The 14,371-nt window shown below is 49.7% G+C and overlaps 6 protein-coding genes across 6 annotated transcripts; 3 read left to right on the top strand and 3 right to left on the bottom strand.

Moving 5' to 3' along the window:
- Positions 1–189: 189 nt before the first annotated feature.
- On the bottom strand, positions 190–828 carry N7525_008152 (gamma-glutamylcyclotransferase family protein; the record flags this gene model as incomplete). The annotated part of the gene is made up of 2 exons (XM_002568583.2): positions 190–746; positions 801–828. The coding sequence occupies 2 exons, from the start codon at positions 826–828 to the stop codon at positions 190–192; spliced, it is 585 nt and encodes a 194-aa protein (XP_002568629.2).
- Positions 829–1,087: 259 nt separating this feature from the next.
- N7525_008151 (signal peptidase complex subunit SPC3) lies at positions 1,088–1,999 on the top strand (the record flags this gene model as incomplete). The annotated part of the gene is made up of 2 exons (XM_002568582.1): positions 1,088–1,233; positions 1,348–1,999. The coding sequence occupies 2 exons, from the start codon at positions 1,088–1,090 to the stop codon at positions 1,997–1,999; spliced, it is 798 nt and encodes a 265-aa protein (XP_002568628.1).
- Positions 2,000–2,329: 330 nt separating this feature from the next.
- On the bottom strand, positions 2,330–2,802 carry N7525_008150 (YqaE/Pmp3 family membrane protein; the record flags this gene model as incomplete). Its single annotated transcript, XM_002568581.1, has 3 exons — positions 2,330–2,504; positions 2,571–2,646; positions 2,754–2,802. The coding sequence occupies 3 exons, from the start codon at positions 2,800–2,802 to the stop codon at positions 2,330–2,332; spliced, it is 300 nt and encodes a 99-aa protein (XP_002568627.1).
- A 438-nt stretch (positions 2,803–3,240) lies between these two features.
- On the bottom strand, positions 3,241–4,736 carry N7525_008149 (protein kinase PKP2; the record flags this gene model as incomplete). The annotated part of the gene is made up of 4 exons (XM_002568580.1): positions 3,241–4,032; positions 4,088–4,370; positions 4,443–4,562; positions 4,624–4,736. The coding sequence occupies 4 exons, from the start codon at positions 4,734–4,736 to the stop codon at positions 3,241–3,243; spliced, it is 1,308 nt and encodes a 435-aa protein (XP_002568626.1).
- Positions 4,737–5,577: 841 nt separating this feature from the next.
- Positions 5,578–9,541, top strand: N7525_008148 (ubiquitin-specific protease UBP15; the record flags this gene model as incomplete). Its single annotated transcript, XM_002568579.2, has 10 exons — positions 5,578–5,586; positions 5,651–5,771; positions 5,932–6,076; positions 6,151–6,308; positions 6,366–6,555; positions 6,611–6,719; positions 6,775–7,699; positions 7,758–8,884; positions 8,941–9,376; positions 9,432–9,541. 10 exons carry the CDS (start codon positions 5,578–5,580, stop codon positions 9,539–9,541), a joined length of 3,330 nt encoding a protein of 1,109 aa, XP_002568625.1.
- A 373-nt stretch (positions 9,542–9,914) lies between these two features.
- On the top strand, positions 9,915–10,839 carry N7525_008147 (p24 family protein; the record flags this gene model as incomplete). Its single annotated transcript, XM_061214310.1, has 4 exons — positions 9,915–10,061; positions 10,173–10,361; positions 10,425–10,704; positions 10,829–10,839. The coding sequence occupies 4 exons, from the start codon at positions 9,915–9,917 to the stop codon at positions 10,837–10,839; spliced, it is 627 nt and encodes a 208-aa protein (XP_061068741.1).
- Positions 10,840–14,371: the final 3,532 nt, after the last annotated feature.

Here is a 14,371-nt window from a genome sequence, read left to right as displayed (position 1 = left end):
GTGCGTCATGGCATGCCCAGCGCGCACATAGCTTTGAGTCGGCGTTCGATAAGAGAAGGACGGTGTTTCATTCTTCTTGTCTCTTCGGTCATAGCATCATATACCATCATCCGCGCCGCAATGCAAATTTAATCGTTTCCCAGCAAAGTACCAGTAATACTACATATACCTACCTACACACACATGAAGCTACCACTCACTCTCATCTGCCCCAACCCACCACGCTAGCTTATCCCTCTTAAACGATTCAAAGTCCCACTCCGCATCCTCAAGCATATCTTTCCCGGCAGTATACACATAAGTCACAGCCGAAACTTCCTCCCCCTCACCAGCACTCTCAGCACCCGCATCGAGCATTTCGCGCAGCTGGCTCTCAGAAGTACCTCCCTCCCCAGTATGACTGCGTTCACCACCCTGCTTTTCCCGCAGCGCACGCACAGTAACCCGTCTCTTCTCATACTCAGAGCCCTCGAACCTGTCCAATCGGTAAACATCACCGTCCGTTAGTCCTGACACGAGGGTTCCTATAACCGATGTCCCTGTGCTGGGTTTCGCTGAAGAGTTCTCCATATTGGTTTGTGCCTTCGGCACTGCCACGATTCCTGGGTAATCGGCGTTCTGCACGCGGTGCCGTCGGTACCCATGTAGAATGGCGGGTTGGAAGCGGAGCATGGCTTTTTGCCAGGGTTCTGGATCAGCCTGGCCGTGGATTACTCTGTGGAGGATTTGAGGGACCATTAGGGTTCCTGGGTGGTTTCTTTTTTTAGTTTTTAGTTTATCTTGATCCAAGAAAGACTCACCGTAGAAGAAGAGGACATGGTCGCTCATAGTGTTTAGTGTGGGGGTGGACTGGGTTTGGTTGTGTGTGGGTTGAGACCGAGATAATGAATTCTACGGCTTGAATTGGAGTAACGTATAGATGTGTCTTTCACCAGGAGTTTAGGGTATCAAGAAAACCAAAGCAAGAGTGACGAACGAAGCCATACGAGTTCCAAGGTGTATGCGGAGCCCCCGATTTATAGATGCTTATCGATAAGACCCATCCAAACAGGCCCAGCTGGCTTCATCTTCCCATTCCCAACACACCATGCATTCCTCCTTGAACCGCATCCAGTCCGTATTCGGCTTCTTCACTACAGTCGCGCTGGTCGTCAGCGCACTGGCTGCCGTCTCCGTCGTCGTCTTCCCAGCAGACGAGGCCAATGCCTCCGTGCAACTGAAGAACGTACAGGTGTAAGTGAAATCCATTTCCACTGCCCCCCAACACTAAACTATATCGAGATCAAAAAAGGAGAGTTTAAAAAGCAACCCCGTTTACTAACTGCGACTCGTTGCCCGGTATAACAGCGTCAAAGGCCGGCCGCACTACTACTCCACCAAACGAGAAGAATACGCCCAGCTCCGCTTCGACCTAGACGCCGACCTGAGCCCGCTCTTCAACTGGAACACAAAACAGCTCTTCGTCTACGTCTACGCTACCTATTCCTCCTCCGATGTCCCCGGCTCGCAGGTCCGCGTCTCAGAGTCTATCATCTGGGACACTATTATCCCCGCGACTCCGTCGCCGTATTCATGGGAGATCCTGAAAGACAAGATCATTGCGCTTCTTCCTGCGTCCGTTTCGTCTGATGCTGTGGCTGCTGCGAAGAGGAATGCTAAGCGCCATGCTAAGTCGAAGTCGGCTAAGTCGACGAAGAGCAAGAAGGAGGCTCTCGCGCCCGGTGTCCTCAGACTGCGTGGTCAGAAGGGTAAGTACCAGATCAGTGATATTACTGGTCGCCTGGCGCAGCGTCAGAATGTTACCCTTCATGTTGGGTGGAATGTCCAGCCTTGGGTTGGTGCTTTGATGTGGGCGCCTGGTACGGGTGCGGTGCCGAGGACTGGGGGGACGATTGTTAGCAGTGAGCCTTTTGATTTCCCTGAGGTGAAGGATACCAAGAAGGCTGCTGCTGAGAAGAGGGCTAAGGAGGCGGAGAAGGCGGAGAAGGCGAGTGTATAGACTTTGGGTCCGTTGAGATTGGGAGTTGGGATCTACCTTTTTTGTTTACTTTTGGGAGCTTTGGTTACAATGTTCACCTCCTACAGTTGCATTTTTCGCATTTGAGAATGATACATATGAATTGCATTGTCATTGGAGAGTGGAACCCCATCTTACTCATTTTATTTGTAGGTTCAGAGGTGTCCAGTTATACCAGACAGGAGAACAAGGATGGACGCTATAGATACAGCGGAGGTGGAGACTTGCTTAGGTTCAAAGTCGTATAGAATGCCGATTGTCGACAGACTGGGCATGCATGTCGAACAAAGGTTCGGAGTCATCGAAAGAAAATCACATGGTACCGTAACTAGGGTGTGCGGGTACATGACGATGGCCTCCATTCTGGATGCGATCGGAGTAGACGCCGGGTGCGGGCCGTTGAGAGGCACGTGTCAGTGGATCGCGATCGCGACGATCGTAATAGACGTATTCCAAATAGAAGGCATGGATGTGTCCGGGGAAGTAACTGCGAAAAATATCGCTGGTTAGTATTTGAATTTGACGGAGGTCTGGCTATCAAGTATACACTCACCCAAGAATTGTGAGCAGGACGTTGATCCAGAAGTCAACTCCGCAGCCGGCAATCATGAAGACACCAAGAGGGGGAACTGTTTGGTTTGTTAGCGGACCATTCTGGTGGGGATAGGTTCATAGATCCAGGGGCGACCTGAGGATCACTTGTGTAAGTATTTCGTGCAATATAGGCATTACTTACCGAATAAGGTGATGATTATCAAGCAAAGCATCGAGCAGGTGCCGGCCATGATTGCGGTGTTTGATGTATGCGGTCTTATTGTTCGGGTTTGGCAGATTGAGGTTTGAACTCGGTCGTGGCCAGAAAACTGAGGAGGAGGATTGTAAATAGGAGGATGAAGATATAAATAGGAATGTTGTCGTCTGCAGGAGAGTTAAGGCGTTTCATCTTGATGTTGGCCGCAACGTCACGACTTGGACGGAAAGGGGGTGGTAGGGCTGAGGCAGCCGCGAATCTGATTTGCTGGAGAAACATCCCATGACGTCATCCCGTCATCCCGAACCGACGCCACATGTCACAAGCCACAAGCCACAAGGTGTGGCTGGTGTATGTACAACCTTGGTAATATAGGCAAGTACAATTGACCGGGCAGGTACGTTGGATGGACTTGGAGAAGATGTAGAAGGTACTGGGAATATATTTCCTGTAATATTCCCAGCATCAAGTCCTACACCGCATCAATCGCCGCCCGAGTTGTAACTTGCTCGTTCTTGTTGCCAAGCTTCGAGATCTGCAGAAATGCATCCACTCCGTACCCTTCCAGACTGTGCAGTTCTAAACTTCCTGCCCAATATTCAGCATAGACTCGACTCATGGGGAGACCCATCCCCAGACGGAGATTGGGTGGTCGTGACGTCAAGGTGTCCAGGGATCCTTCATGGTATGAATCCCGGTCGGTATGTTTACGGTCGTGTGACACTTGCAGCTCTTGCATCGTCGCTGCCATTGCAGGGACTTGTCCGAGATTTTCGAGTCGGGTTTGCGTGCGAGGACCCTTGCTAAAGGACCACAGGTACGGTAGAATCTCTCGAGGAATTCCTCCTCCTTGATCAGATATGCGCATTATCACATGTTGCGGGGTCTCGCACACGAGCACTTCGATAGGTGGTGGAGGTTCGGTTGAATGCTGATATCTCTCCATCACTGCCTGCACTGAGTTGCGGAGAAGTTCTCCGATGATATATTCCAGGTGGCTCAAGATATACGGGAAGGTGGCGTCGGCATGTCCCTTGACGGTGATCTCGGGAATCTGGGTCGAGTCCGATATATTCCCCATCAGATCTTGCGCGACTTTCCCACACCGTTCGATTACCTCCTTTGCTTTACACTTCAGGAACACTTCGCCCACAAAGTCTGCATTCATGTCGGTTCGGTCGTGGGAATCAGGGAAATGCCATGGCGAGTTGAAGGTTTCGGTCAGAGCTAGGTGTTGCTCTGCGATGACTCGGCGAGAGATTCGCTACCGAGAAGATACTTGTCAGCTAGGAGGCAGACCAGAGGTCGGCCTTACATACCGCGCGCAGAAGTGTGTTCATTAACCGGTCCATTTCGTCTGCTGGAGCGAGATTACGGCATTCCAGCACTCCCATCGCCAGATTGGGAATCGCAACCAGATGCTCTCGTAGCATTTCCCTCAGGATGTCACAGAAGCGATCATTATCTTCAAGGGTCCGGATCTCGGGCACCACCCGAGCCCGCTCGAACGCTTTGTAGTACAGTTCGTATACAAGGGTGAGATGGGGGTTAGCAACCACCACATATGGCAGCTGCTGGATGTCTCGCAGACGATGCGCAAGGCTATCCAATGGCCATGATCAGACTTGTTTTCTTTTTCCCCCTTAATTCTGCAAAGGTTGTCTCTCAACTTACCGAGTAGGTAGCTCGGTCCGCACGTAGTTCGCGGAACTGATGAGTCGTGGTTCGGTCAAGGTACGACCAAAGAAGGTCAACTGTCGAAGGCTGATAGGTCGAATAGGGCGCTCCACCCATCTACCGGGGTATGCTGGTTAGTATCACCATTTCAAGCTTTACGCACGTGAGTCATCCATACTCATCTACTGCAGAAACTGGCCGCCATGGCGGCGGGCTGTGAGCTCCAGAATAGAAACGTTTTGAGGGAGACCGGAGGAGCTGCCAGCTTCTAGCTGGATAGAACAACCTCATTGTGCTCCATGCACTCATTCAATAAGTACTGAGACCATATAAGTCACTATCTCGTGCACGCGCGTAGTTGGGAGAGAGTTTGGGGTTGCCGGGCGGTGAGCCAAGCATGTGACACCAAGTGTTATGGACAAGATTTGTTTTGGTCTCTGTTGTATACCGGTATATATCTTCGATTTATGTATGGTTCTAACCTTGCAAGGTTGCAAATGCCAATGTCATACGATTTGAAGTCTCCGAAGTTGCCTCGGATCTGAGGCAAACTCGCACGGACTTGGGGCTAACGCACCAGCTGGGGTTGAATCATCTGAAAGTCACCTGGGCATATTTGGATGTTTGAGAGCATGCAAAGAGATGTATAGATTGGCCTGCAGAACTAAAACATACATATTGTAGCTATCTCTACATCATGGACAAATAATAAAACATCAGAGTTGGTATAAAAATAGGGCTTTCTTCACCGTATACTCCGCACCTAGGTACTTCTGCATATGTTCATATATCATACGCACTGCCAATTAAGCAAAATCCCATTTAATTTCAGTTCGGGAGAGAAAGAGAAGTCAAAAGTCAATGAGAAAGCTATCCAGGTACATATGTAATAACTCCTAAAAATAAGCATATCAAAGACAGATCTCACAAAGCCCATCCAACAATATCACTGCCGAGCCCTCGAGGCTCCGCCACCGCTAGCTCCGGCCCTTATTATTTTGCGGGTTCAGACGAATTTCCTCCACCACCGGCTCTACAGTGTATTTCTTTCCAACATTCCGTGTTATTATTCACCAAACTTTCCTAAAATACAAACTCTGACGCCTTCCGGGACGGGAAGGCGCTTTCCGCGATGGAAAACGTGAGTGATCCCCCGACCGTGCCCCTCGCTTGTGTCGTCATTGGACCTAACCCTGTTATACCAGCTCGCGGAGAACGACATGCTTGTCGATGATTATGATCAATACCCTGCCGAAAAGACCGATGTCGTCGTCGTTTCCCGGTCGGGATCCGACGAGCCTGAGTCCGCACCGACCGCAGATGACCGTATGTTCTTTGATGCTTCTCCTTCACTACACCACAAACAGGGCGGTTTGACAGGTTAGCACAAAACGTGGCACCTGAATGAGATCGCCCTCGAGAAATACACTGCCTATTTACTTGTTTGTATTGAATGATCGCTAATCGAGAGCCCCGATGCATACAGACGCGGCGATGATGGCAAAGGTCCTCCCTCAGAACCCGGACCTTGAAACCCTAGACGAGGTCTACAACTCATGGCACTTGTCAGAATGGCGGAAAATGGATCGCAAGTCACACGGACCCATCTTCCGATGCGGTGGTTCCCCCTGGTGCGTGCCTGAAATCTCTTTGCCTGGATTGGCTCTATGGCTCTGCGCCGGCATTGAATCTGACTCGAGAATAGGCGCATCCTCTTTTTCCCCTACGGCAACCAGACCGAATACGCCTCGTTTTACCTCGAACATGCGTGGGAGGACGGACCTCCGGAGAACTGGTACGCTTGTGTGCAGTTCGGGCTGGTGCTGTCAAATGTGAACGATCCTTCTATTTACACACACCACGGTAAGACCTTCCAGTCTGGAGGAATTGCTCGATCAGAATGTTAAGATGGATTCTTAGTTGCGACGCACCGTTTCACCGCCGAGGAAGGGGACTGGGGTTTCACTCGATTTGCCGACCTCAAAGGTCTGTTTAGCCATGCGTGGGAAGGGAAATCAGTCCCGTTGGTGCAGGATGATGAGGCGATTATCACGGCCTATGTTCGTGTGGTGAAAGATCCCACCGGAGTCTTGTGGCACAGTTTCCAAAAGTGTGTTCTCCCCCGGGAGGTTTGACCGAGTGAAGCTAACATTCTCTGTTTTCAGTTACGACTCGAAAAAGGAGACTGGAATGGTGGGATTGAGGAACCAGGGAGCTACATGCTACTTGAACTCACTTTTGCAGTCGCTTTATTTCACAAATGCTTTCCGCAAGGTATGGCGAGACAACTTCGGTCACCCTAACCATTGAGACTAATAAAAATCTTCAGGCCGTGTACCAAATACCGACTGACCAGGAAGCTACGCGTGAGAACAGCGCGTGGGCCCTCCAGAGACTATTCTACAACCTGCAGACCAACGACGTTGCTGTTTCCACAACTGAGCTCACCGCATCTTTTGGCTGGCAATCCAGCCAGATTTTTGAACAGCAAGATGTACAGGAGCTCTCACGAAAGCTCATGGAAAGATTGGAGCACAAGATGAAAGGTACAGTTGCAGAAAAAGTCCTGCCTGATCTGTTCGTCGGAAAAACAAAAACGTATATTTCTTGCATCAATGTGGATTACGAGTCTTCTCGCGTGGAAGACTTCTGGGATATTCAACTCAATGTTCGAGGCAACAAGAGCTTAGATGACAGCTTCAGGGATTACATTCAGGTTGAGACGTTGGAGGGGGAGAACAAGTATGAAGCTGGGCAGCCATACGGTCTGCAAGACGCAAAGAAGGGCGTCATTTTCGAGAGCTTCCCTCCCGTTCTGCATCTTCACCTTAAACGTTTCGAGTACGACCTCAACCTCGACATGATGGCCAAGGTCAATGATTATCACTCCTTCCCTATGGAGTTCGATGCGGCCCCTTATCTTTCTGAGAGCGCCGACAAGTCGGAGTCCTGGGTTTACCAATTGCACGGCGTTCTCGTCCACAGCGGTAACCTCGATGCCGGACATTACTATGCCTTCCTCAAGCCCACCAAGGATGGACACTGGTACCGCTTTGATGATGACCGAGTCAACCGAGCTACTGACAAGGAAGTCCTGGATGAGAACTACGGAGACTCCCAGCAGCGCACGAACGGCACTGGAGGACGATCCGCTATGCGCACAAACAACGCCTACATGTTGGTTTACATCCGGAAGACGAGGCAGGATAATGTATTATTACCGGTCGCAAAGGATGACGTGCCCTCTCACATTGGTATGTATAGAGACTACTATTCTTCGGAGAACTGAACGCTTGGCTAATTATGGAATAGAGAAGCGTATGACTGAGGACCGGGCGGAGATGCTGCGTCGGAAGAAGGAGAGAGAGGAAGCTCACCTTTACATGAATATTGGCGTGCTTAACGAAGATTCATTCCGAAGCCACCACGGCTTCGATCTGACTAGCAATGACCTACCCGCGGACGATCCAGCCCTTCCCACGCAATACAAGGTTCTCCGGGCAAAGAAAGTCAGCGAATTTGCACAGGAAATCGCCGAAGAACGAGGTCTCAAACCAGAAGCCATTCGATTCTGGGCCATGGTCAACCGTCAGAACAAGACAACCCGACCCGATCAGGTGATCCGCGATCAGGAAATGACTCTTGAGGAGGCTTACAACAAATGTGGCACTAAAGGCCAGCTGTTCCGCTTGTGGGTGGAAGTGGCACCGACCGGCGCAGACGGACAACCCACGCCGTGGCCCGATAATGACTCGATTCTCGTTTTCCTCAAAAACTTTGACATTGCCGCCCAGACCTTGACTGGTGTCTGCTCTGTCTACGTTCAGAAGACCCAGAAGGTGAGCGAGCTGGCCCCGATAATTCTTTCCAAGATGGATTGGCCGGCCGGCACGGAGTTCATGCTCTTTGAAGAGATCAAACATACCATGATCGACGTCATGAAACCTAAGCAGACTTTCCAGCAATCTGAAATTCAGGACGGCGACATCATTACCTTCCAGCGCGCAATCAAAGAGTCCGAACTGCCAGCATCAGCACTTTACACGGACGCTCGGCAATTCTACGATTATCTTTTGAACCGCATGGAAGTTCAATTCGCCCCGATCAAGACCAATGAGGGGGAGACTTTCTACCTGACTCTCAGCCGCAAGATGACCTATGACCAGTTCGCCAAGAAGGTTGGTGAGCACCTCCAGGTGGATGAGACTCATCTTCGATTCGCGCCCGTGATGGCCAGTACTGGCAAGGCCAAGCCTTTCCTGAAGCGAAACGTCAATCAGAACCTCTCACAAATCCTTAACGGTCAATATGGTGCCTATGGGTACACCATGCACCGGGCAGACGCATTGTACTACGAGATACTGGACATGAGTTTGAGTGACTATGAGAGTAAGAAGTGCTTTAAAGTCACATGGCTGCCCGACGGTATCACCAAAGAGGTCTGTGTTAAGCATCCCCTATCCATGTCATTTGGATTCGGCTAACATTCATGTAGGAAATTGTTGAGGTCTTGGTTTCCCGTAGCGGCACCGTGGCAGATCTGCTGGCTGCGTTGCAACAGAAGCTGGAACTTGGCGATGAGCCGATCCGGGTCGCCGAAACACACAGTGGAAAGGTCTATAAAGAGCTCCGGGAAGATCAAAACGTGGCTACCATTAACGACTACGCCACACTCTACGCCGAAAAGATCCCATCCGAAGAATTGAAGTTGGACACCGAGGATCGCGTCATTAGCGTGTTCAGCTTCGACCGCGAACCCAACAGGGCTCACGGAATCCCTTTCAAGTTCGTTGTGAAGCCCGGAGAACTTTTCGCCGAGACAAAGAAACGGCTGTCTGTCCGCACACAGATCAAGGGCAAGAACTTCGAGAAGATCAAGTTCGCCGTGGTCCCCCGGACATCTTTCTCTAACGCCAAGTATCTCGAAGATGGTGAGTGCCTTGTCAATTTCATTGGAAGAACTTCTTTGGGACTAACTCCTCTTAGGTGATATCTTGTCAGATGTAGCGGCTGGTGCCGACGACTTCCTGGGTCTTGATCATCCCAACAAGAGCCGGAGCTTCTGGGGCAAGAGTGATGGATTCTCCATTCGTTAAACAAGGGTTAAAGTCATGGGGCTTGGGGGTTACGAGTTGAAGGAGGGCTGTATGCTGCAATCCGGTACATTAGCAGCGACACCCTGATGCGATGATTATGCCTTTTTTTTTCTTATTTTTGCGTATTATCTTATGTAACCAGCCGAAGTAGAAGACAACCCCGTCTATATGATGAGTGAAGATTGTTCATTTTCCCATGTGTCGTGCATGTCATCTACAAAATAGACTCGTGGAATAGTCCGAAGTCGATACATGCGGAAGTTTGTTTGGATGCAAACAAAACAAACAGCGGAAGACAAAGTTGGCCAGAACTCTCCTGACGCGGATATCATCCCCAAGTTTAACGGTCCCCTCTTGGTATATCTTCCTCACAATGCGGTTCGCTCTTTTCGCCGGCCTGGCCTCCCTGGTTTCATCCGTCACCGCAACCGCCCTCACCTACAGACTCGATGCGAACGAGAAAGCATGCTTCTTCACGAACGTTGAGCAGAGCAACGCCAAAGTGGCCTTCTACTTCGCGGTACGTCCAATTGATTATCCAGCTACAATACATTCCCTCGCGATATTTTGGTTTAGTCGCGGAGCTATGGATATATGTGGTGGCACCGAATGCTGATATTGTACGATGCAGGTCCAATCCGGTGGTTCCTTCGATGTGGACTACTCCGTCAGCGCACCGGGCGGCAAGATCGTTCTAGACGGCACAAAGGAGCGCCAGGGTGACTTTGTCTTCACTGCGCAGAGCGTGGGCGAGTACACCTTCTGCTTCAACAATGAGATGTCCACATTTGCCGAGAAGATGGTCGACTTCGAGATTGCCGTACGTTCCATATCAACTCAAGGAACCAGTCCACAAATACTAATTGAGCGATTGGATCTACAGGTCGAGAACGAACAGCGCGCTCAACTGCCCTCCCGCCAGGGCGCTAGCCCCGAGCAAACCAGCAGTCTGGAGGAGTCCATCTACAAGCTATCCGCACAGCTCTCCACCGTCTCCCGCAACCAGAAGTACTTCCGCACACGCGAGAACCGTAACTTCAGTACCGTGCGCAGTACCGAGCGCCGGATTTTCAACTTCAGTGTGATTGAGTCTTTGGTGATGGTTTCCATGGCTGCGTTGCAGGTCTTTGTTGTGCGCTTCTTCTTCCAGGGCGCTCGGAAAGGTATGTTCACTTGTTCCCCGTGTTTGAAGTTGGATATGGGCGGAAGTCATGGTCGTGTCTGGACTGTTTTGCCGCTGCTGTCTGTCCTATTTGGTTGACTCGTAATAACATTCTTTTGGAACAGGTTACGTGTGATGTGAGCATGAGCATGAACAATAATATGATGCATTTTACTACCTATGTTTGGCGTGTTAGCCTAGTTATTTCTGTTGCAAAATCTATGTTCTTGTCTGTCTAGAACCAAAATGGGAAATATACTCGGTATTGTAGCCCGTTGATCGTATGGCATGCCAAAAGAAAGCAATTGAGGTGCATGTTTGGTTTCTGAAGTAACTTGGGTTTCTGAAGGTATGTGTCACGCTGTACTGGGTAGGAGAGGCATTCGCAACCCACCAAGGGAAGATGGATTGTTACAACGGCAGGATCAAAAGACACCGGGGAAGCACATTCTCGATCATCCCGATGGTATACGTTGTACACCCGAAGCTCTTTGCTTCATGCTCGCAATGATATACTCGGTTTCCATCGAAGGAAATCCTCCAAATAGGAGGCCAGCTCGTCTGTCACTGAACAACATCAGTGAGCAGTGAACCATGGCGCAGCCGGGGAGGTGAGGGTGATCATTGCCGTACGCTACATGCTTGCTGCATATTCGCAGTTATGTAACCGGTTTCTGTTCGAACGAAGGTTTCCGCCAGGAACCTAGATGGTCTTTTGCTGAGTCGAGGTCGATGAAAAGTTGCATCGACGTTGTGCTGAATCTGTTCTCGCGTTCTGTGTCTCTCCGGAGACAAATTATGCCAGGATAGCCGCGCAGCCTGGGAAGCGGGTACTCGATGCTCGCAGAGACGGAACCTGTTTCTGAATGGAAGTCTCCCGTCAGTATATGGTATTAGGTGGTACGTGGAACGGCTTCCACCATTCTTTGCGACTAGAACGCAGAGCAGGGTCCGATACTGATCGAACCGCTTTCACGTCAGTTGGACGTTGCCTTCCCAATATATGAGGACAGAAAAGATAGCGAACATAGGTCCGGGTGCATTGGTAAACGCTAGCATGTTGAGTGCTGTCCAGCTAAGGGGCAATGTTGTGCGTAGTACTATTGAGACCGACATCGGATCCAAAACAGGTTTTTGGCATCTCTCTAGTCCGCAATATACGGTGGGCATGCAGCCAAATCCAGAGACTATCAACAATATATGTGTGGAGATAGGGTTGTCGATGGACGCTCAGGGACAGCAGGGTAAGAGCCTATGACGTGAGGCAACGCAGGTAAGAATCGGCTACGTGCAATTAGATTACTTCCAGTGGTATCATATGCTCGCTACGATGTACAACATACATAGCACTCCCTTCGTGCTCCTTTAGCCTACAATGATGCATATAGGGATCGCCGTCAGAGACTGCGGTGTGATATCATTTGAAATGCGCTGGGTACTGTGAATCTTGGGAGGCTGACTCAAGTGCCGTTTTGAATGATCGACATGCAGTACGGAGACATACAGTGTCAGTGCGTATTTGGTTTGGGACAGACCGAGCCTTGTCATAATACATGTAGCCTTGTGTGCTCGTATATGGTTCAGGGCTTGAAAGATTGGAACCAGGTAGGAGATGGAATGGAATAATGAAGAAAGTGGACCACGAGGGCTCGTTCAATGACATTTTATAGGCAGGGGAAGACCCGCAAGTGCACATTCAATGTTCAGGTAACGTCTCTGTTTCGCACACTTGTTTTGACGCGCTCCGCTGTTGATACGACATGCATTATCGAATGCTGTCATATCTGGGATCAGACCCTTGAGACGGAGGAGCGTGTTATGGTTCAAACACCATCAGTCTATATTGTGAATTGGGAAAACACACACGTTGTACTCCACAAGTTTACGGCATAGAACTTGTGTCAACTCTGATATCACATTAATATTGTAGTCTCTGCACCCATTTACCAGAAGATGTCTCTATAGTCTACATAATTGTAGTATGATAAGCCCACTATGTTACTACCTTTGGTATAGACTGGTTCCAGCCTGGATTAGACTGCTTCTTCCCTGAAACCAGGTCTGGTTTAGATAGTCAGGTGGCCGATCATGACTGTAAGTGGCCATATAAGTTGTATTTCAAACGCTTGTCGTACATCACTGTGTTGCTCCTACACGAAACATTCCTCGTGGCAAAGGTGATCCTATACGCTGGATATTAGCTCCGGCTTGCGCTAAGATGTCACGAAGGTTGTAGTGTAGCGCGGCATCTACAACTTGAGCAAAATGTACAACTATTGTGGAGACAAAGTGTAGATGAATGGCTTTGATATCTTTGGTTTCATGTCTATGTTGTAACAATTTGCCTTGCCCCGCTAGCATCAACTTCCGTCCAGGGTTCATAGATGGCAAATACTTACCTAGGGGTCTCCACTACCGTTCTTCGGAGAAGATATCCCTGCCACTGGCGCATGTTTCGTAGCGATCATTTATGCCAATCTCTTTCCATGTAGGAACAAGTTGCACTCCAACATGGTGGAACTTTTTGATGTCAGAACGCAGTTTGGTCGCGAGCAATGGTTTGAGTCGGACTCTGGGATCCCCCTAGTCCCAGTACATTACCTACAATCTATATGTTAGCACCAGACAGATTTTACTATCTATGATACAAGAGTAGAGGTGTAGTCAATATATGCAGCATTCAGTCACTATATAGTGTCATTTGAAGATGAGGGCACCCCGACATCAGGTGCCATCCTGCCTCAGGCATAAATGCCAAGACTGTCCATTCCCGAAAAAAATCGCTAGCTCATCTCCATACGTCCCCACTTCTTTCTTATTTTGTCGATTTCTAAAAACACCGCAGCGAATGAAAACAATTTGAAAATCAATTAAACCTTCGTCCGTAAACTGACTCTCCACTGTGGCTGCTAGCCTCCATTCCCTTCGATACGATGTACCAAACCGTTTCGGGTTCAAGCTCACAATTGAAGCCCCATGAACGTCCCACTTTTGATAATCAAATTAGTTTTCCAGGGCTCGGGTAACTTTGATTTTTCTTTGCCATTTCCATCGGCGAATGTCGGTCACCCCCGGCCGAAAGACGAACCCAAATTGCTCGGGTCACCCCCCGGTGCCTAGGGGTATGACGACATAGCTAAGCCTCAGCTACGCTACTGCAAGCCTTTGTCTTTTGCAGCACGCATTTACTGCTTTAAGCCAGCCGGATCACTCCGTACTTGATTTGTTATATTTGATATGCATGTCGAGCCGATCAATATATCCAAGGCTACCACCGGCGGCTTTGCAACAGCGCGTTTTACCACTTGGGTCTCCACCAGCAATGTCCACATTTTCCTCCACGACTATCCTGTGGCGAGGCAGAATGCGTGATGGGCCTCGCCCTTCAAAAGGCCCCTCAAGAGCCCATTGATAGTTCAATTATGATTCGTCCTGTAAACGTCAGGTAACGATCTGCAGGGGACCGGACTGTCGTTGTGCCGATCTAAAACGTCATCGGCTCTCAATGGTCATTCACATTCCCCAGTGACCTCATCGGAGCAAACCAATTCATGGAAGTGGAACAACTGATGATATCGCTCCTGGAGTTCACCAGTCTCTGTGCGCCTGTGGACATTAAGTAGTTCATAATGTCTGCTGATGATGATTCGACCCCACACCGTGTTCTT

Source organism: Penicillium rubens (genome assembly GCF_028828025.1).
Source record: "Penicillium rubens strain IBT 27055 chromosome Unknown utg000003l_segment0_segment0, whole genome shotgun sequence".
NCBI classification, from domain to species: Eukaryota; Fungi; Ascomycota; class Eurotiomycetes; order Eurotiales; family Aspergillaceae; genus Penicillium; species Penicillium rubens.
Note: the sequence above shows the minus strand (reverse complement) of the source record. Positions and strands in the feature narration are given on the sequence as shown.